The following is a 25,866-nucleotide window of genomic DNA, read 5'->3' as shown; positions in this document are numbered from 1 at the left end:
TCGGGGACAGCAGTGACACCACAAGCTAAAAATTCCCTAGCTCCCATAAGGTTAGGGCTGAAAGTCTGGAAAGGTTGAAAAGATGTAGAAGGTTTATGGTGTTTTGCATAGTTCTGGCATAAAGCAAGTCCTAATTATTGTTATTCAAATATGACTCATTATAGACGACGACCAAAAACACTTTTTTGAGCCTTATTTGAACCGATGTAGTTTTGTTTGTGTTTTAGCCACATGCTAAACAAACACATTTCCAGAAACTAGAAGATGTCAATTGTCAAATGAAGTCTAATACATGCATTGTGGCTTTACAGTTCTTCTGTTATAAGGTTTTCCATTTTGGTATGCCGAGTAGGCGAAAATAAAAAAAAAAGGGTGGATGTTAAGAGGTTAAATACATTATCTTGCACAGACGGAGGCTGGTGGATTTTGACCCCAATCACTTACATTGCAATGCACTGCCTCTGGTGATTGCATCAACTGAAATGTAGTTTGTTGAGGAGTCCCCAAACTTTTCCATGCTAAGGACCCTCACATAGATAGAACAGAAACCTTTTGGTGTGGATCCCAAAGCTATGTCCACCTGAGAAGAGGTATCCTACTCCTGGCAATAGAAGTAGTTAAATGAGGGAGGTAGAGAGGATTTGGTCTGTGACATGGGAAAATAAATTGTGCGTAGTGTTATTGTAGGGCTACTTGACATGATAACCTGCATGCACCTTTGTAAGAATGCAGAACAAAAATCCTTTATCCTTTTATGGTTTGATGAAAATGAGAAGTTGGACTGAGTAGCAAAGTATGACAAACTAGACTGAATAATACAAACATACAATATGAGATCAGATTATCTGATGCATGTCAAGTATGAAGGCATACAAAATATACTGTTCATGTTTTCCTATAATTTGTAGGCTATATTTGGTCTCACACCTATGTACATGGAAATTGATAGTCTGCCTTGGGCTGGGCATCTATTGAGGCACATTGATATCTGAATACAGACCCCCCCATCTGAATAGATTTTTGTTGTTGGACATAATTTAGTCCATCTAAATGTCAATATGTTTTAGTTATACATATTTTACGGTATAACGCTATAATGGTCAATTTGAAAATTTATCAACAGGTTAAAATCATTTGAAAATCTGCAGGGAAGTCTAGTCGTGATTGCAGTCGTGCCAGCAAAAAACCCCCATCTCTGTTCGAAGTGACAGTTAGGCGTGAGGTCTCTTGTAGGTTTAATCTTGGGGTTAAGGCAAAGATTAGTTAAATAAACAACTTTTTAGGTTGCTAGTTCATCCAAAAACTGACTAGACGACCAAGTGCGAGCCGACGAGAACGCGCATCAGGCACACAACACTGACGCAGGACGTAAGGCACCGCCCCCCGGCGTGAAGTTTTCAGGGAGTCCCGATCATACAAAGTCAGACCTGGACAAGGCTTTAAGTATGTCCTCTGTGCACGTACAAAAGGTATTTAAGATGGCTGTGAATACTCTTCATGCGAAATTATCAGTGACACGTTACTGGTGGCTGCCTTTACCGCAGCTGCAGGTTAAACATTTAAGCAAAAATCTGTAGAATAATCACAGTAACGTTAGCTGCTAGCTGCTGCTAGCTGGGTAGCTAGGTGGCCTAGCTAGGTAAGCTAAACAGAAGTAGCTAACCGTAACATTTACTAGCTGGGTTATATGTGGCAAGTTCGCTAACCTTAAATTTGGTTATTAACGCTAATCCATCGACAGTGTGCTCGCTACATGCATGATAAAGTTAACCTCCGCTTATTCGAAGAAGAGATACCGTTAGATGCAAATCAGACTGGACATGCTAGTAAGCTAGCTTGCGCTAACACCATGTCATAACAAGCTCTTTAAGTAGAGTTGGTTACAGTTAGCCAGGTAACTTGAGATGTTGGTTACATGTGTTTGTACATAGTTACCGGAATTAATCAAGCCGTGGTGTTTATAGTATATTATTATATTAGTGATATGTACGATAACACGAGAAGCATTCATGTTAATGTTTGTTTTCCCCAACGGGCTTCAGATTGTCAAGCACTGTCAACGTCCATAGCCTATAAAAGTCTGTTAACCGTTAACCTTAGTTTTCAAGAGACAGTCAAATACAGAATGACAAAACGAAAGCTTCTGCACAAATGAATACATGGGAAGCTAAAATAAAACGCTGCTCCAATGAAAAGGGCATCCGCCAAAGTCAACAGTTTGGCAGATGTTTGTTGGCATACAGCATGTGATAAGGATGTTTTGATACCATTCGGTTTCTTTCGTACTTTCGTATTTCATTCTATGCTCCACATATCCGGAACAACCTCCCAGAAAACTGCAGGTCTACCGCAACTCTCAGCTCTTTTAACTTAAGATTGAAGACTTTTCTCTTTGCAGCTGCCTCTTGATTGAATCAAATTTGAGGCTTTTGATTAACATCTTACACTGCACTGTAACTTTTATTCTCCTGTTTTATCTGTCTTATTCAATTAAGGTCATTTTAAATTTCTATTTAACTATTTTTAATTGTATTCAAATATCTTTTTATATTGTCTTGCGTTTCTTGATGCCTTTAATGTTTTATGAAAGCACTTTGAATTGCCTTACTGTTGAAATGTGCCGTTCAAATAAACTTGCCTTGCCTTGCAGTTTTAGCATAAGTGTACCATGGAGAACTCGGGCAGGTCTTACCGGACAAGGCAAGGCGGCTGGGAGAGGGGAGCAGCATCAGACAAGGCGGAAAGCTGGAGGAGCCAGGACCAGGGTAGAGGACAGAGCTTCAGACCACATGGAGGTCAGCAGGACAAGAAGAACCAGGGTGGGCCATCCCGAGCCAGCCCCAAGAAGGGAGGAATGGGGCCCTTAGGTTATTCCCCTGGAGGATTCCGAGGTGGTCACAGCCCCTTGCAGAAGGATGATATCCGGTGGTTTTCAGGCCCTGAGAACAGTGGTGGCAGTCGAGAGGATAACTGGAGAGAGCGCTCGCAGCAGCAGCACTGGAGGAGGAATACCCAGGGAGAAGGTCCAAAGGAAGACAAGGAGCAGTGGAGGAGAGAGGACAGTGATGGCGGTGCTTATAAACCAGGTGAGAATTTAAAACTCAGACTCGGTGGGGAACAACATGGGACACTTGCAGGGTTTTCCACACCTGAAAAAAGTGTAAAGTGGCAATTACAGTGGAGATCTTTAAAGATGGGGTGCACTGTCATAGAGCTGCAATGATCAGTTGATCGACAGAACAGTAATCTGCAACTATTTTGATAATCAAGTATTTGTTTTGAGTCATTTTTTAGCAAAAATGCCAAATATTTGATGTGATGGTTTCAGGTTCAGGATGAAGATGTGTATTATAATAATCTAGCTTGAGTCTTAATTGAAGACTGTGTTACACTATCCATGACATACGCACATTACTAGTTAACACTGTCTCTGAGACTTGGTCAACTAATCCTTAAGGCATTTATTTCTTCTTTCTAAAGGGAGAAGACGGAGAAACCGAAACAACAGGAAAGCTTTTGCTGAAGAGAACAGGGGCCATGTGATTGAAGAGTCCACACTCTCAGCCAAAGAGCTGCACAGCCTACGGCAGGCAGAGAGACGGCTTAACAGAGAAGAGATCTACTCCCTGAAGAAGGTACAGGCACTAAATATGCAACCTTATATATATATATTTGCTTGGATAGGTAATTGTATGTTACATAGATCTAATAAGAGGTTGCAATAGGTATGAGGTGCATTAAGAATGTTCTCAACAGTGTCATTTGTTGCAGCTGTTGTCTGATTTTTTTTTTTGTTCTTTTCTTTTTCTTTCAATTGGTTCAGAAATCTCACAGCAACCCTGGTGCACTTTACACCTGCACTCTGTGCGATATTGTCCTGGAATCTGTGTCTGACGCTTACAGGCATATCAGAGACAAGCGGCACAAGAGGAGGGCCAGGGTGAGAGATGATGGTCATATTATGCAAACTATCAGTAGCGTGATCACAGTAAATATTTGTTCAAACAGTGTTAGTGCTTTCACAACTGGGATGAACACCTGTTATGTTTGTGTTCATAGGAGAGGCAAGAGCAGGTGATGCTGACCGAGATCCTGCCCCCTGGCCCGGAGCAGATCAGTGCAGTAAATGCTGCACTTGAGGCTGTTGTCCGGGAGCATGGGATGAATGACCTGGACGTAGAGAAGAGACAGTCTGTTGTCTCTATCATGCAAGAACTCCTTCAGTCCGTCCTGCCTGGTAAGCCACCAAAGGATCTAAATTCATGCTGACACTGTTAGCAAACTGACTTTTGGCTCATTATTCTGTGTGTAATGTTTTCCTGTTAATAACATTAGTCCTTATCTCTCATATCTGTAGAGATCAGGCTCAGGCTATATGGATCATCTTGCACTAAGTTTGGATTTAAGGATTCTGATGTCAACATTGACATTCAGTATCCACCTCACGTGAGTAGCCCAGTGTGAGTTCGATTGTGTGAATTTTGTTTATTCTTTTATTTTGTTAAATAAGTTAAAGACCACAGTAATAAAATTAAAACCCCTTCCTGACAGGGAAAAAAACACCCGAAATAGCTTGTAGGAAAGTCACAATGTTACAAGTTGTGAGATTTGGGTCACAGGATGCAGTTCAGGATAATATGACACTATAAATAAAGTTACATAACTGACGTTCAGGATAATTCAGATTGGTGCTAGATACAGTATTCAGAACAAATCAGCTCCCGTATGAGTTTATGACCGTGTTGATCACAAAATATTTGCTTGCTTGTTTCTTGGATGTTGTGTTTGTAGGACGTACCCTATTCATATTTTCTTTTTATATTATATTTATGTTGTATAAAGGCTTTGAAATGGAATGTATTCACAGATGCATCAGCCTGACGTCTTGTTGTTGGTCAAGGAGAGCCTCGCTGTGTGCCGTGAGTCACCTCTCTTTCATTTAACTGCAAGATTTGACAGTTTTCCTTGAATAGAAATTCTACCAAAGGGAAGTTTGCCATGTGCAAGATAGTCATGGTTGATTTTAAATTTAACACGTCTTGTTCCCTCAGCTCTCTTTGTTGATCTGGAAGCTGATTTTCATGCCAGGGTACCTGTAGTAATCTGCAAAGAAAAAAAGAGGTGGGTATTGAATTTTTTGCATATTGAAATAATTAATTCCAATGATTGAGAAAAACTCTGAAGTCATGACAATATATTTATGTTGATCATTAATCAAGACATCATAAAACTGCCAGGAGTTTCTAAACAGTGTTTTCTCACATGCAAAGAGATAAAAAAAGACAGTTTCTCATGTTAGTGGTATGTTACCTCATGCACAAGGGCAGTAAAGTTAAACTGTAATTTTTCCCACAGTGGCCTAATCTGCAAAGTAAGCGCAGGGAATGAAAACGCGTTCCAAACCACCTCCTATCTTTCGGCTCTCGCCAGTCGAGAGCCTCTCCTCCATCCACTGGTTCTGAGCCTCAGACACTGGGCCCAGGTAAGTTCCCATTTGAGACATTGAAATGTAGGTCACTACAGCTAAATGTTGTTTTTAACATCTGTTTTTTTTTGTTGTGGCTGGTTTAGATCTGTCAGATCGACCGTGCAGAGGAAGGTGGGCTGCCACCGTATGTCTTTGCCCTCATGGTTATCTTCTTCTTACAACAACGCAAAGAGTCCCTCTTGCCCACCTATCTGAACCAAGAGGTGTGTTTCTTTTCATCTTGAGCCTCATATTAAAATATTTGCTTTTAATTTAGCAAGCATTGCTCCTTGTGTGTCAATTGTTTCCTAAGTTTTATTTTTTTTTAAAGAAACTCTACTAATCATTTTATTATCTTTTTAGATTAAGGTGTTTTCACTCAGCAAGCTATCAGACTTCAATCTCACGCATGTGGAAGATGGATATTTACACTGGGCTTACACCTCTTCAGCCAAAGAATCATCACAGGCAGCAGAGGGCTCCGGTACAAAGGGAAAGGTAACCATGACCCTGCAAAAGAAGTACTTTGTCTCAAGGAGAAAAAAAAGGATGTTTTTGGTAGTTCTTTGCATTCATTTTATGGGGAATGTGCTTTTTCTAGCTCAAAGCTTTCTCCAAAGTTACCTGGCTGGAAGACACCTAAAACAAAAATGTGTGCCACTGCTAGAAAATTCTTCCCTTTTCTTCAGTCCTTGAAGAAAAGATTGTATTCATCACATGGTTGTAGAAAAATTTTAAAAATGTGTACTGTAATGGGAAGAATATTAAAAAAAAAAAACTTGTAAAGTCTGGTATGCTTTGGAAACTGGTCGGTAGTATGTGTGTGTGGTGTATTAAAGAACCAAGGGCATATATAATGTGATCTTTTAATCCATAAATGTGACTAATTCAATAACGTTTATACTATAAGTGTGTCTGATGCGTTTCCTCCGCAGGTTCCGCTGGTGTTTTCGAGCCCTCACCCCCCTGCGGAAGTCGGTCTTCTCTGGGTCGAAATGCTTCGCTTCTATTCGCTTGAGTTCAACATGGCTGACAATGTCATCAGTGTACGGACCAGTACTGTCCTCTCCAGAGAGACTAAAGACTGGCCAAAGAAACGCATTGCTGTGGAGGGTCAGAAAATTAAATCATTGGCAGTATTACTGAAATGTCATTGCTTTATTTAACAGGATTTGTTGGTATAAATGTCAGACATGATCTTCACTTCTGCTGAATGTTTAAAAAGTTTGAATATTGGTTTAACTGGAACTAATATCTGTGTTTAGACCCGTTTTCTGTGAAGAGGAATGTGGCCCGCACAGTTAACAGCCAGCAAATGTACGAGTTCATCCTCCACTGCCTCAAAACCACATATAAGTATTTTGCACTGCCACTCAACGCGCCAGCTGCTAATCACAAGAAGGACGCACAGCGGGGACCTACTCAAGGTGCAAACGCCAAGGATGTTAATGAGAAGGTCGGCTGCCTTTCAGATTTCAATCAGCTCAGTATTAAGTCACAACATGGGAGTCTACCTAAAACTGAAGAAAATGGTCCTGAAGACTCTGATTGCATCATTGAAGAAGAGGAGGAAGTCGAAGAGGACAGCGACTCGGATGGAGAGCGGGACAAGGAAAAAGTGGACTTGGGTAAAAGCAGTCTCTCTGAAGATGAGGAGGATGAAGATGTGGATGTAGATGTGGACACGCATACCAGACACCACCTGGATAGCTTCACCACAGAGGATGAGGAGATTTTCCTAGTGGATGAGATCTCGGGGGAGGAGCTTTTGTCTGATGAGGAAGGTCCAGATTTGGATACACCCGGTTCGATGGATGAGGACGAGGAAGAGGAGGTGTTGGCAGCTGCCAGTCACTCACCTCCACCTTTAGAGGATGCAATCAAAGATGAGAACCCAGAAAATAAAAACCAAAAACAGAGCAGACGGACCTATGAATTCACCAGGCAGGCGTTCACTAGAGGCAAGGTAAGTTTAGCCTCAACCGTGTTTATGTATTTATGTACCCATCTTTGAAAAGTAAGGTTCTTCTAATAGTGATTTGAAAGACAACAAAAACAATTTCAAACTCGTCATGGCGAATAAGCTTGTGTGCATTGTGTCAGTTAAACTTTTCAATCTCTTCCAGTCACACATGGTGGTGTGCAGCTTGTGCAAACGTGATGGGCATCTGAAGAAAGACTGTCCAGAAGATTTCAAGAAGGTGCAGCTGGATCCTTTGCCCTTAATGACACCAGAGTTTTTCAGTGTCCTGAACAAAGTCTGTGAGCAATGCTACAGTAAGTATTCTGTAGAAGTGAGTATTTTGAATGGGCACCATGCAAGAACATTTTCATATTCTTATACTAAATATCTTACTTTTTTTCCTGTGAGGTTTGTTTGTTCAAATGCTCCAAGTCACATTCACGAAACTCTCTTAACCGCACAAACTTGTCTTTAAGTGCTCGTTTCAACTTGATGAATGCCACCTGCACATGAGTAGGTGCTCGCTTGTGAGATTTTCTCTGAAGTTTCATTCACCAAAGTGAAAAGAGGAATTTCTAACCACAGAGTTTCAAATCCTGAAAAAAATTAGAACATATTGGTACAGCTGTCAGGTTTCATCAGAGCAGGGCAGTACCATTACAGAAATAAATGTGGAGTGGTTTGATATGTAGTTAGGTGCTAAAGTAAAGCGGCCCATGACTTAGATTGAACGCGGTTAAGGAGATGAATGACAAAATATTATACAGCAGGTGATATTATTCTTTTGGGTGCAATGGAGGATTTTCTGGACACGCATAAATACCCTGAAGCAGCTGTCAGACTGAGAGGACGTTTGGGGGGGGTGGCTGTGTGAGAAACCCCGCCTAGCCTTAATGAGCAGGTTAACGAGCACTGGTGTCATCACAGTCAGTGTCCAGGCAGAGCAGAGGAGCAAATTCTGGACACTGCTGAGTTTTCCCACTATTGCATAAATGACCAGAATGTAATTGTTTTCATGTTCCCTTAGTGTTGGCATGCAGCATTTATTTACTGGGCTTGTTTGTAGTTTTTCTCAACCTTATACCTACCTTGGCATATGTATGTATTTTTGTTACTCTACTCACTATGCACCTGCAGTATACAGCAGAGATGTAGAGTTGCATGTATACAGATTAAGTACTCTGTATACAAATACTATGTATATGTGCATACATTTTTAAACCATGATCTGTTCAGTTAGCCTTGTGTTGAACTACTATGGTTATAAAAAAAACTGAGTCATTACAGTTTGGTGAAATCATGAAGTGTATGACCTTGGTCTGATCTGAGGTTTGATCGGTTTCCTTTCAGCGGACTTTGCCCCTGATGAACTGGAAGTGGGTGTAAGAGAGCACATCCTGAAAGACCTGGAGACCTTTGTCAGACGACAGTTTGCTGGTGAAGTAAACTAGCATCACTTTTTTTTTTTTTTTTTTTAAACATTGCTCAGCATGATGATGTGTTTTATTGACTTGCCTGTTCACCACTAAGATGAAGAGCAACATAATTGGGATGAAATGTACTCATCGTGGTTTTCGATGGACAGGTGCTCGGCTACAGTTGTTTGGATCTTCCAAAAATGGCTTTGGCTTCAGACAGAGTGACCTGGACATCTGTATGGTGCTGGAGGGACAGGAGACCATGGATGTAAGTTATCATTTTAGCACGTTGTTAGTTTTACTTACATCCAGTCACCTAAGAAGACACTTTTCAGTTGTTGTGGTCCGGTATGCTTCTGCCTCTTCAGTTCAATTCAATATAACTTAATTGTATTTTACAATTGTACAACTTAATTTATCCCTGTATGGGCAATTGTCTGCAGCAGCTCACTACCCAGATTTTGGCTGCACAAGGAATTTGAAAAATGGCAAATTACTGAGCTGTCCTTCTAAACCCAATTGTTAGGCATTGTGAGGAATAAGTAACAGTGGTTTGTTAGTATTGTTCATTCTGACCTGAAATTCACGAAATATAACTTTGGCCCTATTTTTTTTTTTTTTTTTTACAGGATGTTGACTGCATCAATATTATTGAAAGCCTGGCAAGACTTCTGAAGAGACACCCAGGTAAGAAATAGCAGACTGTTACTGGTAAAACAAAATGTACTTCCAGTGCATCACAGGTTTTTATTGCATTAGTTATTAATAAATGAGTTTGAAAGCTTGCAGCCGAATTTGGTTTCAGTTTAGATCATGGCAACAAGCCAGCTTATGTAAAGTTAATGATAAAAATAAAGTTTGTCCCGTAATTCTGGGTAATTTGAAATGAGAAGTAAATAGTATCTGTTTAATCTGTCCACATCTGCACCGCCAAAAGATCTGAAGAACATCCTACCCATCACCACGGCAAAAGTACCCATTGTGAAGTTCTTCCATGTTCGCACCGGCCTGGAGGGAGACATCAGCCTCTATAACACACTGGTAGAGACTTCAAGTTACTCTTCTTGATTTGTTTTATTTTCAGGTAGTTTAATATCTGTCAGTGTGCCAGATGCAGGGTTTTCCCAATAGAATCAAATTTATGCAAGTCTCTTATTGTCATTTTCATATTGTCAACATTTTTATTCTCAGGCCCTGCACAATACACACCTGCTAGCATCGTATGCTGCTATTGACAGGAGAGTGAAGATCCTTTGTTACGTCATGAAGGTTTTCGCCAAAGTGAGCATGCTTTACTGACTCATACCTGAGCCGTCTATATATGTCTTCTATGTTGCGAGACACCCTAATTTTCTTTTTTGTCCCATCACAGATGTGTGACATCGGGGATGCTTCACGTGGCAGCCTCTCCTCTTACGCTTACACCCTCATGGTACTGTTCTTCCTCCAGCAGAGAAACCCACCAGTTATCCCTGTGTTGCAAGAGGTAAAAAAGACAAACATATGTTCAATTTGGCTTTTACATTTGTTTTAATTCAAATTTAAGTTTGAATTGTCTCTTAGGCTTGCTTTTTTTTGTTTGTTGTGTTTTTTTTTCTTTCTCTCCTATCTGAAGGCATACTTGTATTTTAGTTAATAGTCCAGTTTATACTGTAATTTTCCAATGATTTAAGATATTTTGCAGTCCAGGTACCATCAGGCTGTGTTAGAGCTGTAAAAATGCATTTTATTACATAAATAGATTTTACTTTAGCAGTTTTTCCGCTGGGATGTTGAGTTAAAAACAGTTCTCTATTTATAAATATAATTTTATATTCTCAATCTTACAAAAACTGATCATTTATATGTTAATATTATCTTTTAGCTCTGTAAATTTTAGATTTTTCTGAACTGTTTGTGTTTGTCGCAGATTTATGACGGAAAAAAGAAGCCTGAAGTGTTAGTGGATGGCTGGAACGTGTACTTCTTCGATGATTTAAAAGCACTTGTGAGTATTTTGTATTTTTACATATTTTTGTTTGTGTGGATGTTTTGCACAGCGTCTTAATAAGATCGTTGTCTTTCTCAACCTGCAGCCCGGTCGCTGGCCAGAGTACGGGAAGAACACTGAGACGGTGGGGCAGCTGTGGCTCGGCCTGCTCCGCTTCTACACTGAGGACTTTGACTTCAGAGAGCATGTTGTCTGTATCCGTCAGCATGCCCGCCTCACCACCTTCAACAAGCAGTGGACGTCCAAATACATCGTCATTGAAGGTCAGCTTGTCGTACAATGTGTTAAGACAGAACGCGATGAGAAATTTAGATGTGAGTCAATGGAAACACAAGAGCGGATGTGAATTTGCCTGCAGCAGCATGAATTGAAGCAAAGACGCATCACACAGTCAGTTGCTAGCTAGCTTACGTACATTGGCTGATAGTGGCAGATAAACACAAACTGCAATTGCGTGAATTACGTGAGGCAAAAATGAGCTCTTGCCCAAACTTCTGCAATAAAAAGATAACGAAATGATTTGAAAGAGTAACATGAAAAAAGTTTGTAGTGCCCTGGTTTCAACTTGTCTCCCATCCAACTGCACAAGCTGTCGAAACATGATTGTTTTGCTTCTTTGAAAATGAAAATTTCTTTCTCTTCTCTGCTCATATTACAGATCCATTCGACCTGAATCATAATCTGGGTGCTGGTCTGTCCAGGAAAAGTATGTTAATTTCTTTCTGTTTTCTATCTCTCAAAAGTATTTTCTTGTATTCTCACATCTCTGATTTTCATCAATACAGTGACTAACTTCATCATGAAGGCTTTCATCAACGGCAGAACAGTGTTCGGCACACCAGTCAAAGTCTTTCGTCCTGAGTACCCCAGTCATATGGTCGGTATTTGCCATCTAAACACCACGTTTGCATATTGTGGTGGTGTTATCTAAGCACTGACGTTGTGATTTGTCTGCTTACAGGAGTATTTCTTCGATCCTGAAGTTCTCACTGAGGGAGAGGTGGCTCCCAACGACCGCTGCTGCCGCATCTGTGGCAAGATTGGCCACTTTATGAAAGACTGCCCCATGCGTAAGAAGTGGGTATCGTCACAATCACAGTGTTTACTTTAAATTCAGCTGCACAAGGTGTCGAGCTACATGTTCATGTTGTCTTGTGTTATAATACCGACCCAGGTCAAGGCACAGGCGGGACTCAGAGAAAAAGCCAGAGAACTTGCGAGACAGAACAGATACAGGAGAGGACAAGGAGCCGTTCAAACACAAGGGTGAGCACTGGAGGAAAAGAGATGCACTGGAGATACGCTGCTGCTACCTGTGTGGATCAAGTGCCCACATCAAGAAGGACTGTCAGCTGTACAAAAACCCTGCAGGTTTGTTTTTTCTTTTTTCTTTTTTTCGATCACATTGTTAAGCCCTTTAAAAAAGTATTACTCTTTTTAACTGCATTTTGCTTTAGTAATTGTTTATTTCTGTCTGTCATTAAGTTTAGGAAGTTATTTTACATTGATACATCGAATGGAGAGAAAAGATCTGTAGCTTCCTTTTCAATCTTTTAATTTTTGCTCGGCAGGAAATGTGAAGATGGAAAACTTTCCTTCACCTTCAGGCCACCTGAGGAATTTAAGAGAGAGGGAGAAACAGGTAAGTGTCAAGTTTCTGAAGGGGATTTTTTTTTTTTTCTGCTGACACTGACAGCAATGCATATCGCTACATCTGTTTATCTTTTTTTTTTTTCCAGGGTTCATCCTTACAAGAAGAGAAAAAGAAGTGGAAGCAACAGAATGTGATATTAAGTCCACAAGCAGGTATGAACTCATGTGTCAGTCACAATGAAATATTTCTCACCTAATCGTCAGTGTATATATAGCATATTGAACATTTAAGTTGATGTATTTATTTTAAATTCTTTACTGTAATATTACAACAGGTGCTTAAGGAAAACCTGTATTCATTTTTTTCAAAAAACAGGCAGTTTGTTAGTGTAGGTTGGGTGGAAGAATGTGAAAAATAATCCGTTTTCCATTCAGGACACCACTTTACCTTCAGCATACATTGTCATACATTTCCAATTATTTCTCCCCATGTCATGCCTCAACCTCAACAACTGGTTTGAACCAAAAATTGTCAATTTATGGAGGCAAGATTGTCTATATACTTTCTACAGAATAAATAGTCCCAGTAATAATTGTTGACAGTGTTTTTTTTTTTTTGTATTTTGGGTCAACTGACTTGTTTAGGGCTGGTGAGGACAGAGAATGAGAGCAAGGAAGGTTTGCAGCAGGTTCAGGTCCATTCATCTTTCTCTGGACAGAGCAAATACTGTCTCTTATTTTGGTTTAAGTTTTGTATTTTGTTCCTGTTATTTTTTGCTTTCTATACAGTCCGAGAACATCTCCTGTCATACCTGTAACCTGAAATGATTTTATGCAAATAAAGCAGTAAATGAAGCAAATACAGCTCTCAGTTTATTAGGATGAGGAGATATGTCTTGCTTTGCCATTTAGGCTGATAAGTTGTTGTTTTTTTTAACATCAAAAATTGTCCCATGCAGCTTTAAAACAATTTTTTTGGAATACATTTTGACAATGCTTTCTGATTGGCTAAAACTAATGTGTATGTGTTTTTCAGTAGCCTGCCGAAATTTGGGTCGCTCTGGTCACAGGAAGAGCCCAGTGGAATGAGCAGCGGCTGTTTGGAGGCAGTGGCTACACAAACCACAAGGTTCTGCTCTTGTCCAGGCAGATGGCGACCCGAGCCCAGAAATCTGAATGAGACTGTTGGGCCAATGGAGCCTGTTGAAAGCCAAAGCCAGGACGCCTTGACTTGAAGCCATATAGGGCCTTTTATGTGTGTTTCCCCCCCCCATCCCCTCACCCTCCCCACCCCACCCCACCCCCAACACTCTCCTCCTCAGAGGAGCTTTTTAAAGCTTTCATTTTAACAACACAAGCCATTATGCATGCACCTCATGTCTTTGTTTACTTACACTGCCAGTCAAGTTTGTTTTTAAACTCATTGCATTTCAAGCAACGCTCATGTCAATTCAGTGTAAAATCTAAATTCAAAAATATAAGTCAATGAGAATTGTCTGTCACATGACTTAACAGTAAAGAGCTCACATCTTGATAACTCCAATTAGGTGTTTGTTGCAGACAACATACTATGTATTTGCTTGATACTTGATGCTAATATATTTTGACACAATAGGCTAAATTGTCCTTACAGTCAGGTAAAACCGCTACAACTGTAAGACAAATGGACACGGTGGTGGTATAGTATGTTGTCTGCTACTTGGAGTGAGAAGAGGCCAATTAAAATCAAGATAAAGAGTGTTTTCTGTTAAACCCAAAAGAGCCAAACACTTCTCATTTCACTTATTCCTTACTCTTTTTAATTACAATGAATTTACAAATGTGTTCTTTGAGATTTAACCAAATCAATTATAGGTTGTTCTAAAACATTTGAATGGCAGTGTACATTTCGTAATGGCCAGGATCTTTTTTTTTTTTTTTTTATTGAATTTCTTTTAAATCGATTGTCCTCTGCACTGACGTCCATCAGTCCGTCTCTCCTTCAGCTTTGAAAGCAGCTCTACCTACAGAATCACAGTGTCTGTTTATGTGTTTGTGTTAGAATAAACCACAGTGCAGATATTTTTTTCAGGATCATAGTTTTATTTTTTTTGAGACTGTCGATCCACCCCTATTTTATAGATGCATACAGCCCCTCAACCGCTTGTAACTGAAGGACAGGAGGATAGAAATGTACTCCTCAGCTGATTCTGGTGTGTCATAACCTTTGTGCAAGAACACACAACTGAGGAAGTTGGGAAAAGAAGATCTTGCTTGACAATGTTTTAAAAAAAAAAAAAGAAAACAAGTAACTGATCTAGTTGAGCTGATGGCAAACACTGCTGCACACATTATATTCACTTACCCCTAAACTAGAGATAATCTCAATTAGTTCGGTGGAGAGAATAATTTATTTATTTGCCACAAAGGCTACATTTTGTTGTAATGGTGCCACAGATTGGTAGCTGCACTGTGAGGGTCCACGCCCTTGAATTATGTTGCTGCTAGATATTGTCTGAAAGACCTGCTAATCATTCAACTTCTTCGAATATGGACTGTCTGGCTTTATTGTTGTCTTAATATGGTTGAATTTTATAAAAGATTGTGTTGATGATATTGTAATCCATTTTTTAATTTTAAAAGCAGCCTTGTTTAATGCCAGCCTTACTACATTTTGCTTCTTTTGTGTTTTGACCCAAATGGGAGGTTCAGTTTGTTATTAAGGAACCCCGATCCTGCCAGGAAAGGTTGGCTCAAAGAATTCATTAAACTGAAATCAAATCCCAGTGTGGAACATTTTCCTTGAAAAAGTTTTTTTTTTTTTTTTTCCTTCCAAAACAATGTATGAGGGTCAAACTATTAGTGCATTTATAAAAAACAAACCGATTACTTAATCTACTCGACTGACTGTTTCTCTGTGGCACAAAGCATTTTGCAATATCCATAGTTGCGCCCAGAGATTGTTTGAAATACTAGTCAGGAGCATTTCCTATGAACTCGTGATGGATAGAAGATTAAATATCTTCATTTCTTTTTTGCTTTAATGCATGTGTAACTAAGCAGTAAACACTGCAAGTGTTGTATACATAAAATTCATATTTATTCAAAAATAATTTATGATAAGACTTATTGTGTGTTATTTGTACAGTAAATCTCACCCACTTCACCCCTGGACACTGGATGTTGTGTTTTAATTTAAATTTTTACAAGAAGACCTGACGGATGGTTAAAAGTCAATTACTGACCTTGGAAGTAGTAAAAAAGAAAAAAAAAGAAAATCCGATCTGCCGAGGAAGACTGATTTGCGATGTGGTCGAGAGCTTTGGAAAAATCTAGTTGACCTGGAGCTTTGGCTCAATTTTACAGATTATAAAATAGTTCTAAGAACTGAAATTAAAACAATCAACACAAGAGTATTCGCACAGAGACGTAAATTACGTATTGAAAAAGTTTTGAGTAAGTACTTGTTGAGAATGTTTCAGTATTATTACCATTGACTGTGTAATTAATATAATATATTTATGTACAGTCATGATTACTAGCAGGTTACGTAACAGAAGCTTTCCCAGCCCCCCCTTACATTTTATATGTAAGCTCATTGGCTTGAGCGCCTGTCCGTTATGGCGTCAGCTACTGTCATTGGACGAGCTGCTCATTTGGGGCGGTTACCTGCTTCTTTTCATAACACTTGCGCGACTCAATGTTGTGATTTCAACTGTAGCAACATGTCTGCCTCCATGGTGCGAGCGACCGTCCGAGCGGTCAGCAAAAGAAAGATACTTCCAACAAGAGCCGCGCTGACACTGGTGAGTCATAAACTGAAGTCATAAACTCACGTTAAACACTTTGCTCTCCGTTCAGGAAGGTTCTATATGTTTCTTTAGAAAGCGGCCGTTACGTAGCGTTACGTGATCCAAAGTTAGCCTAGCTAGCTAACATCTGTGACGTTTATAAGGACCCGGTTTACAGATCTTTCCCGTGAAATCTTCTCCAGGTCATATTTACCGATGTTCACTCTTAGGTGGTTTATAAAAACGTGTTGCTAGGTGGTAATAATCTTAAAGTCGTCCTGGGCTTAACCAAATGCTTCTCAGTGGCATTGTATGTTGCTAAGCTAAGCTGTTGAGCCGTTGTTTGGTAAATTGCCACCGACTGTTCTGTTAGCTGAGGTAACTGTAACGGTGTTTCAGCTCTTAAACAACGCAGAACATGTCAACTGTCTTCTATGATGTTATAAACAGTAAAGTTACGTAGTTAAAAAGTTCTAAATTAAAAAGGCAGAAATGGTGTTGTGAAGACTTCGTGGTTTTAGTTTACAAATTATACAACAATGGGTTGTTTCTGCTAGGGTTGTACTGGTGATTCGGTTTAACTGGTGACCGTGTTAGCTGTTGACTGATTGTTCGAAGTTACGGCAGCTGTTGTAAAAGCCTTAAATTCTCGTAAAATGATTGTTCAATACAGTAAATGTTCGTCTGGTCCTTTTTCATCTTGCCTTATGCTAATTGGGTGGTGTCGCCAACAAGACGGATTCACATTTCTTCAACTATTTCTCTGAAATGTATATTCATAAATAGCTTGTTTGAGAGGAAATGCTCAATCTCGTTGAAGTATCCACACTAATGATGGGAAACAGACGGGTAGGCTGATCAAACGGCTTAGCTACTGGCTGTGTGACCACGCAGTTTACACAATATCTAGCACCACACTTTAATATCGTGTGTACACTTTGACAGAGCAGGTTAATTGGTTGAATATCGGCCACTTTCCGATTTAGGACAACAGTATAAAATACCAAAAACAGGTTACAGCTGCACTGACAATTTATAGGTTATAGTTTGTTTCCCACATTACGAGGTGAATGCTTGTTGCTGAGCACAATCTAACTTATCACATAAATGGTTAGCTTAGATAATAAACACAGCAGCTCATTGTATCTATGCACACATTCATATTTTGAAAAATCATGAACTTTTTCCTGATTAAATTGATCGATTGATTTTGGGAGTGCAAGAACTTTGTTGCAAGGATTATGTGCTAGTATTATCAGTTAAATTATGTTTCTACATCCATACACACTCTGTCTTTAAAATTTTATTGTCATCTTGAAGAAAAACAGAAACAAAAGCATTGTTTGTGGCAAAACACACAAGTTCTGAATCTTTCTCCATAAAGATGCAAATCAGAGGTTATAGCATTTCTCTGAAGAATGGAGTGGTACTTCTCCTTGGTCAGGGCGGAGTCAAGTGTCCAACTCCAGAGAAGGCAAAACACCCCCAGACATGAATATTCCCACCAAGTTTCACTGTAGTCTCATTACATACACTCTTCTGTTACTGCTATAAATCTCAGACTCGGTGTGTTGTTCAGTTGCACCATTGACATGTGACACAACAACAGAAACCGCATGGAGAAAATGAGTGCAGACGGCGAGGAATATTCATTATTGTGTTAACATAAAAATGATAAATAAAGTGGTTAAATATTTCAATAATTATCATCATCGGCTTAAATGAAACATTTAATTGTTAAAGATTTTTCAGCTATGTCGCCCAGCCCCACTGCTACTCATCCTCTGAGACCACTACAAGACAGCCTTCTTTTGACAGTACTTTTACTGATTGGAGTCTTGTGTTATTTATTTAGCAAATTCAGTATCTGTGATAGAGCTGTTCCTCTATCTTTTAGGGAACTAAGCTTGATGCATTGATTCTCTGATGGTGTGGTCACCTTTGCATACAACTGATCCAGTTTCTGCAAAGCGTTGTAGAGTTCCATGCACTGCCCCCTTAGAAACCTTTAGTCTATCCAGACTGAGGAAGCCTTTCTTTGTTTAGAATGACAATTTGACATCTGACACTTCTAATGCCATGTCTCCCACAATAAACAACGATCTGCTGGACACTTGAGGCACAGTTATATTTATAACAGTTGAACACTGGCTGTAAGTTGAGTTACTCGAACGAGCCTCTGATGAGTAGATCAAATACACCTGAGCGTCACCTGAACGCATGCTTCAGTGGAAGGGATACAACTCAAGGAAATATGACCTTTTGTACAAAGGTCAATGCCAGAAATTTGCGTAAATTTGATTGCTGACCTAGAAACAATGCAGAATTTTAAACATTTCTTCTTCGTTTTACATGTCATTATTTCTTTTGTTTTTAAATGTTTCTGAATCCTCAAACTTTCTGATTATTTCCAGGAGATTTTCAATGTGGTCTCAGACTTGTGGGCCCATCTATATATTAAAATAGAAAGATAACCAAAATACCATTCAGTACATCATATTATCACACAAAAAAATCAGACTCAAACAAATAGGCTAAACATACAATGGACACAATTTACAGTATCATGCAAACTGTTGCAGTCTGCAAAATTCTCTCATTTCAACCTCTTAAGTGTGAATATTTTCTGTTGTCTTTAGTCCTTTATTGTAGTAAACTGTCTTTGGGTTGTGGACTGTTGGTTGGGTTGAAACAAGATATTTTAGGTAGCAGCTTGGGCTTTGGGGAAAAAGTGATCCACATTTTTCACTGTTTTCTAACATTTTGTAGACCAAATGACAAATGGATTAACCAAGAAAATAATCTGCAGATTAATTGATTATGAAAATAATTGTTAGTTGCAGCTCTAATACAACAGCTATGTAATAAGCTCTACTTTCATGAAGATAATAATAGTCAGTTTTTGTTGTAACTGTTTTAGGGAGGTGTTGTTTCAACTATATTATAATTTTGGAGGCTGTAGTTTGTAGCGTGGTAGTTTTGCTGTTGAAATGCTGTTGTTGGCATCAAGATTTGTAAATGTCTTGTGAACAATAGTAGGATGGTAGTATCCCAGTAGGATGAAGAACTTGGATGTACAGTATATGATGTACAGATGGGTGTGTGTTAAAGGACAAACCTGATGAGAGAGAGAGAGACAGATGTATTTCATATTATACCAGAGTTTTTATTCTTGTGTCAGGTTTGATATTCCTGCACTGGCCGGATGAATGCAGACTTCCGCCGGCAGAGCGGCTAACTCCTGGCTAGCTCTTTGCTAACTTGAATAGGGATAAAATAATTTAATTGTTCAGCTCTTCTAGACTTTCCAAATGTTATAGGACCAAATGGATCAAATTCTGATAGTGAAACAAGTCATTTTGCAGGGGTTGTGTGACAGTCAAAACAATTTATCTACTGTTTTACAGCCGCAACAGTAGCGATGGAGGAGGCTACTGCAGAGCCTGTTGACAGTGTTTTTGTAAATACTCTTACTGCCAGAGGGGGGAGACAAAAGTCTTGCACTCCAGCTTTAATATGCATGAAACAGACTCTCAGTGCAGAAAGCTGTCAGTGCAGAGTCATGGTTATTGTTATGGGTGGGATGGAAATGCACCGATGGAGAATATCAGGCTGACGAGCACTGCTGACTGTGCTGTTGCAAGATAATGAGCGCGTATGTTGTTCTGAGCTGATAAAAGTACTGCTCTGAAGTAAACATGAAGTAGTGGATCGTCCCTCAACTTTGAGGCAGCTGCATAGACGTCTCAGTTATTTTCTGAGTGGAAAAATTAAACGATGGACAAGTAAAAGAGAAAATGGCAAATAAACTCTTATTGTATTTTAATACTAAGGATAAAGAGGATGATTTTATTCAGAATTAAAATGAAAAAGGGAGGGAAGAAAGTGAAAAAACAAAGCTAAATTTATATCTTAATAGTTAATTTTCTCTTTTCATTTTCTTTTCAATTACACATTTCAGTTCAAGCTTTCAGTTTTATCATTTACATTCAGGCGTTTTACATTTCAGAACTTCACATTTCGCTTTTCATTTTCAAATTACCGTATTACAATATCAGTTTGTCTTTTGGATATCCAATTTCCTTTTTCAGTTTCCTTTTATCTTTTTTTAACATTTATTTACTGGATTTATTACTGGATCCTGAGCCATTTTCTATTTTAATTCTACATTTTTCCTTTTTAATTATAATTCTGGGTACAATAATCCTCCATACCTGTTAGAGACTAAAGACAAATCCTAAACGTAAATGTTAACAAATTATACACTAAACATGAGATAACTTAACGACTAAAAATAAGTTGCAGAATTACAAAAAGAGCTCAATTATCCTACTCTTTATAAATGAAGGTTAAAAGAAATAAGAATTTAAAATCTGGTGCAAAAGGCTTGTACTGCTATTATTATTATTATTTTTGTTATTATTATTGTTATTATACACTACACTATTATTTATACACTCTACAAATACCTAGTTTTTGTCTCCTCACAACACTTGACCGGCGGTATAGTTATGCAACAGCTCCAGACTGTGACACAGTTGGGATGTTCTGTACATTGGTCGACAACAGCATAGTTAAACACATGCAGATGAAAGCTCCGGCTTTAAGGGATTATCACCGTGATGTGGCTGATGTAGTTCACCTCAGTCTGCCGAATGCCTCCACCTTATCTCGTCTACACCTATATCCCGTCAAATACAGAAGGTGCTACAGGCGTGCAGATTATTTCTCTACGCTGTAGGTATTTGCCGTTTTTATATTGAAGTATCAGCTTCTGCTCTGCAGGGAAAAAAAGTATTAACAGTATGATAAAAACTTGTCAAACCACTCTCATTTACTATTTCTCCATGTTTGTCTTTTTTAATATGTTTTTCATGATTTTGCCAAAACATGGGCAGCACAGTAAGCTGAACAGAGAAAATGTAAAAAGGTGTTACATAATGTGTATTACAGTTATGAGTTTTAACCTTTTGTCTTCTGTTGTCTTTTCTTCAGACTCCAGCAGCTGTGAACAAGATCAGGTGTTTGTTGGATGGCAAACCTGAATATGTGAGTAACTGATACAACCAAGAGTCACTGAAACATCATATCAATAAACAGCCAGTGTTTCTGTATCTCTTTTGTAATGGCAGCAGGGTGCAGTGTTTGTTAAACTGGGCTGTTCTCATCAAATGATTTTAAAAAAGACACAGTGTCACTTTTTTCACTTATGTTCTTAAAGTCAAACGTAAAGGCACTTCCAGTAGAATTAGGTACTTTTTTTTAAAATCTACTACAACATCAGCAAATGTGTTATGTGTCAGCATGTGTTCTTCCCCACTGTCCCTGTTTTGTTTTTACAATTTTTTAAAATCCAAATTGACACTGTCCAATACACGCACGTCCATAGAGTACAACATGACTGATACCACTCTGCTAATAGGAGTTAAAGCTGTCTCATTACTGCTTGGTGTTTGTAAAATGTTAGTATTTGCTGCAAGCTGCTGTTTGCTGTGTTGCATCAAAAACGTGTGGCTAAAGTTAACCACATTGTAACTACAATTAGCAGCAGTATTATCTACAGTGCCTCTCCAACAAATACAGTTTCAATGCCAAGTCAACGCTGTGATGATTTTCACTTCAGCAAAACAAAACCGAGTTCATATCACACAGTTGGAGGTTCAGGGCGTATGAGACATTTGATTTTTCACCACAGAACAAGCTTGTTCTGCGTGTTAAGAACTCTTGAAACCTGAGCAGCTAATGAGCTAACAGCTAAACAGCAGTAACTGGCACTGATTATCAACACAAGTGTCACTTTGTGCCAAGAGACAGTAAAATATTACTATTTGCAGCACATTTTTAAGACTCTGTCACAAAAACTCTCGCCGTAAAGGATGAAAAAAATGTACCTCCATTAAGTGTATGTAGTAATATAATAATTATTGTATTATAGCCAAACTGATGTTGGATTTTCTCATAACGAATTATCAGCCAATAATAATTTTTTAAAACTTAAACACATGATATAAACAACATTTTTTGTTCTGATACACACTAAACAGAACGTTTTACAGTCGAAAAATCACCTTGTCATTGCTTCCTGGTCGACAAACTGTGTAATGGAGACTGTTTCTAAAGTACGTCAAAGCTAGTTCAGCATATCTGCACTTCAGTTTCCTCATACTTATCAGTCAACATAGACACCAATACTAATATATTTGCAGTAAGCTGATATCATCCAATATACAGTATCAGTCTAGCCCTTATTCTTACAGAAATATTATAGGAATAAGATGAAGAGTTCATTTGCAAAAACCGATAAACACCATCCTTTAAAAAAAGTTGTGAGTTATAACAAATATAAAACATAGCACATTCTGAACCCTAAATACGTTTTGTCACAAAAGCCGTTATTGCCCGTTGTCAAGTTCACGTTTTACAGCAGAAAACGTTAAACGCAAGTGCTGTTCTTGAACAGAACCCAAATAATCCGTCCAGTGAATCAGTGCGCAGTATTCAGGTCAGGTGACGTAATATGGCTGCGACTCTGTTCAGCTGGAGATGTGCTGTCTGAAAGTGAATTTCGGCGTAACTTTGGCTCAGAGTTGTCTTTGAAGATGGATAATTTGGATGAAACTGAAGAGCCTGTGATGTTATACTGAGTTACACTGAGTAACATGGAGGACTGAGTTAAACTGAATACTGTGAAACACTGAGTAACGATAAGTAACATGGAAAATGGAGTTACACTGTGCAATACTGTAAAATAGTTCATGTTTTTCCAGGTCAGTGCAGTTCCCAAAAAAATGATTGTAAATAAAAAACTGTGGCACACTTAAGGCTCAATGGGTCAGTTCTTTAATGAGCTTGTCTGGTCAGCACTGTGGTCACTCTTTAAAGAAATGACAGCTGTGATGTTTAATGACTCTGCAGATTAAAACACTGGCAAGTTCATACTCAGGGGTTTTGTTGTCTGGCTGGGATTTTCCAAAGTATGATCTTGTACATGTGTAAAATCGCTTATTAATGGGCCGTTTTTGTTGCCATTTTCAGCTCTTTACCTACTAGTTTTATGTTAAAGAATGTTAAATATTGCACTTAAACTTATATTCGTTACATGGATTTGTTTAACTCTGAAACATGAAATATAGTTATCTGCTTTTGCCAAAAAACAAACTTAAAATTTGAAAAAAACCCAACAATTTTTCAATAAAGTTTGATTTTTTAAGTTACCTGCATTTTGTTTAGTTACTTTTACTTAATCAAAATCCAACTGCAGTTTGATATTACCTGGAATGCTCAATAAAAACATGATTAAAGGAAATTAATAAAAATGTAGATATCTGTTTTTATAAACCAACTCTATGATTTAATTCTTCAGGTGTTCTTTCAAGGTAATTATGATGCTTTGCTGTGGGTTGTGGTCTAGTAAACTCTGTGTAGTGACTGAAATACTTGACTGCTACATCTGCATATTTGTCTTATGGCAAAATTAATGAAATTCAGAAGTATTGGTGGATGAATTTCACTGAGTGTTAAAGCAACTCTGACTCTTCACAGATCGGTCTGAAGGTTGGAGTGAGAACACGTGGCTGCAATGGACTGACGTACACACTGGACTATACCAAGGAGAGGGACAAGTCTGACGAGGAGGTGCTGCAGGACGGTAAGTTATGTCTTTATCACTGTTTTTTGTCCCTCATAGTAAAGATCTGCAATGTTTTGTTTATGAAGAAAGATCAAACGGATCAGAGGGGCAACTTACTGGAAGTTGACGTGAGGCTGCTGTCTGCTACAGTGACTTTTGTGAAACTACCACTAGGGGGTGCCAAAGTCTACAAAGTGGCTTTAATTGTTATTTCATGTTTTATGGGTATGACTTGCTGTTGGAATAGTGACGGTTCTGCTCTGGTTGCTCTCTTGCAGGTGTGAGGGTGTTCATAGAGAAGAAAGCTCAGTTGACCCTTCTGGGAACTGAGATGGACTTTGTGGAGTCAAAGCTGTCCAGTGAATTTGTCTTCAACAATCCCAACATAAAGGGCACATGTGGCTGCGGAGAGAGCTTCAACATCTGAGCATCATGGAGCCTCCGTCCTCCTCCCCCCCACCACCCGCCCTGCTCCAACCCCTGTCCCATCCAAAAAAAAAAAAGACTGAGAGACCAAGTGTTGACGAACGGAGTCGGACATGAGGAAATCTCTGAGATGTGGACGTGCCTGCGTTTTCACCACTGCTGTTCCTGCAGACCACTCGCATACACACATCCTAAGTAAGCATGTTCATGCTTAGAGGAAGGTTTTAATACAACTATTGCGGCTTAATTGATTTTAGGTTCACATACTTCTGATGACAGCTGCTTCTTTTTATTCTCCATCTGAAATCCACTCCGGACCTTAGAAGGACCTCGATTGCAAAGTGTTTTTAATTTTAGTGACTGGCTGCCATTTTACACATTATACGCACATTATTTTCAGAAATTCAGTCAAGTAACACCATGATATATTTGCAGGAGGAAATGATACAAAGTGGCCCAAGAACATACTCAATGAAGCTGAAAGCTGAACAGGATGATGAAACATATGATACTATTAAGTATATTGTTTTTAAGTTTGAATCTATCCATCAAAACCTGGAGATGTAAAGGCCGACAGCTGTTTAATAAACACACTGTAAAACAGTGTGTTGTCATACAGTCTCGTACCAGCGGTGTGCAGAAGTGGAGGTTGAGTGTCTTGAAACTGCTTTATCAGTTTGTATAGTCTTTGAAAAGTTAAAAGTATATATTTATCTCTGTGTGTAAATATAAAGAATGTAAACCTTTGAACCACACAAACGCACAAATAAAAAAAAAACAACGCACAAAACAGGTATCCCTCACATAAGAGTACATGAGGTTTATGTTGGTTTCTTTTTGCTTGATTAAAGGCAGGACTTTGTATAGACTGTGTGCTCTAAAGATTTGTAACCTGTGCAATATGTCTGTGTACATATAAAGTAATAAAGAAATAGTTCAACCAAGTCATTTTAAATTGTGTGGTCACTGTATTATGTTCAGCTAGTTGCTTATTTGTTTTTTTACTTTATTCAAAAAACTAATTTATAAAAATCAGACCATCGCAGCTTGAAAAACAAAAAAGAGGAATTGCATTGTAATTTTCATAAAAGATGCAGTAAGTACAACTGAATGACTTCAAAACACACAATACAGTTTTACAATAACCTCAAGCTGTACTGTAACCAACATAACCCAAATATTCCTCCAAATCTTCCCAAAACTTAAGGTTACAGTGTAGACTACATGTAGTATTATTAACTCCGTCTTTCTGGTGAAATGTACAGTTATTATCAATATCAGTAAATCTGCCAATCATACTATATAAGGGTGTATTTCACTTTTATCTATTTATTTTATACTTTACATTATTTTTTCAAAGACTGTATTAATCAAACCAGTCAACACGTGACACAAAAACATTAGTGGGGTATACATGTATGTGCTATGTAGGATTTTTAAATGTTTAATTCTAGCTTTATTTGATAAACAGACTTTATATGACAATGAACAAGTCTTACTCCAATTAATATCGATCTTTGTCGTACAATTTATTTCCAATATGTTTATCGTGGTATTTATAAATTGACATCTAGGTGACAGGATGATTGTTACTTCATAACTTGGATCC

General features: G+C 38.6%; 2 protein-coding genes across 10 annotated transcripts; both read left to right on the top strand.

The window, feature by feature from the left end:
- Nucleotides 1-1,362: 1,362 nt before the first annotated feature.
- Nucleotides 1,363-15,196, top strand: tut7 (terminal uridylyl transferase 7). Of its 8 annotated transcripts, none has more exons than XM_042421351.1 (30): nt 1,363-1,443; nt 2,651-3,086; nt 3,481-3,635; nt 3,824-3,940; nt 4,060-4,237; nt 4,358-4,446; nt 4,868-4,919; nt 5,052-5,121; nt 5,356-5,482; nt 5,572-5,691; nt 5,831-5,965; nt 6,403-6,580; nt 6,733-7,433; nt 7,594-7,744; nt 8,781-8,867; nt 9,016-9,116; nt 9,478-9,535; nt 9,786-9,889; nt 10,040-10,129; nt 10,221-10,334; nt 10,758-10,835; nt 10,924-11,101; nt 11,497-11,544; nt 11,624-11,715; nt 11,800-11,915; nt 12,013-12,209; nt 12,410-12,480; nt 12,578-12,644; nt 13,077-13,126; nt 13,471-15,196. In XM_042421351.1, exons 2-30 carry the CDS (start codon nt 2,669-2,671, stop codon nt 13,609-13,611), a joined length of 4,083 nt encoding a protein of 1,360 aa, XP_042277285.1. In that variant the 5' UTR covers nt 1,363-1,443; nt 2,651-2,668; the 3' UTR covers nt 13,612-15,196. The 8 variants fall into 8 exon arrangements, with proteins under 8 accessions (XP_042277285.1, XP_042277286.1, XP_042277284.1 ...); XM_042421352.1 differs by having other exon boundaries at nt 1,364-1,469; nt 13,077-13,120; XM_042421350.1 differs by having other exon boundaries at nt 1,364-1,469.
- An 895-nt stretch (nt 15,197-16,091) lies between these two features.
- Nucleotides 16,092-25,201, top strand: isca1 (iron-sulfur cluster assembly 1). 2 transcript variants are annotated; one of them, XR_006098282.1, is made up of 5 exons: nt 16,092-16,216; nt 21,197-21,250; nt 23,744-23,849; nt 24,110-24,452; nt 24,693-25,201. XR_006098282.1 is itself a non-coding variant. In XM_042422567.1 (4 exons), the coding sequence occupies exons 1-4, from the start codon at nt 16,136-16,138 to the stop codon at nt 24,256-24,258; spliced, it is 390 nt and encodes a 129-aa protein (XP_042278501.1). In that variant the 5' UTR covers nt 16,092-16,135; the 3' UTR covers nt 24,259-25,201. The 2 variants fall into 2 exon arrangements, 1 of the variants encoding a protein (XP_042278501.1); XM_042422567.1 differs by having other exon boundaries at nt 24,110-25,201.
- The last annotated feature ends 665 nt before the right edge of the window (nt 25,202-25,866 follow it).

The sequence above is a fragment of the Thunnus maccoyii genome, chromosome 9, assembly GCF_910596095.1.
Source record: "Thunnus maccoyii chromosome 9, fThuMac1.1, whole genome shotgun sequence".
Taxonomy (NCBI): Eukaryota; Metazoa; Chordata; class Actinopteri; order Scombriformes; family Scombridae; genus Thunnus; species Thunnus maccoyii.
Note: the sequence above shows the minus strand (reverse complement) of the source record. Positions and strands in the feature narration are given on the sequence as shown.

What these genes read in the sequence shown, in the direction of transcription:
- tut7 (XM_042421351.1), top strand. Translation starts at nt 2,669, where the DNA reads ATGGAGAACTCGGGCAGGTCTTACCGGACAAGGCAAGGCGGCTGGGAG. An exon ending in TCAGCCTCTATAACACACTG is followed by an intron (nt 9,890 to 10,039) that starts GTAGAGACTTCA and finishes TTTTATTCTCAG; the next exon opens with GCCCTGCACAATACACACCT. An exon ending in GATATTAAGTCCACAAGCAG is followed by an intron (nt 12,645 to 13,076) that starts GTATGAACTCAT and finishes TGACTTGTTTAG; the next exon opens with GGCTGGTGAGGACAGAGAAT.
- isca1 (XM_042422567.1), top strand. Translation starts at nt 16,136, where the DNA reads ATGTCTGCCTCCATGGTGCGAGCGACCGTCCGAGCGGTCAGCAAAAGA. An exon ending in CAAGAGCCGCGCTGACACTG is followed by an intron (nt 16,217 to 21,196) that starts GTGAGTCATAAA and finishes TCTTTTCTTCAG; the next exon opens with ACTCCAGCAGCTGTGAACAA. An exon ending in TGGATGGCAAACCTGAATAT is followed by an intron (nt 21,251 to 23,743) that starts GTGAGTAACTGA and finishes GACTCTTCACAG; the next exon opens with ATCGGTCTGAAGGTTGGAGT.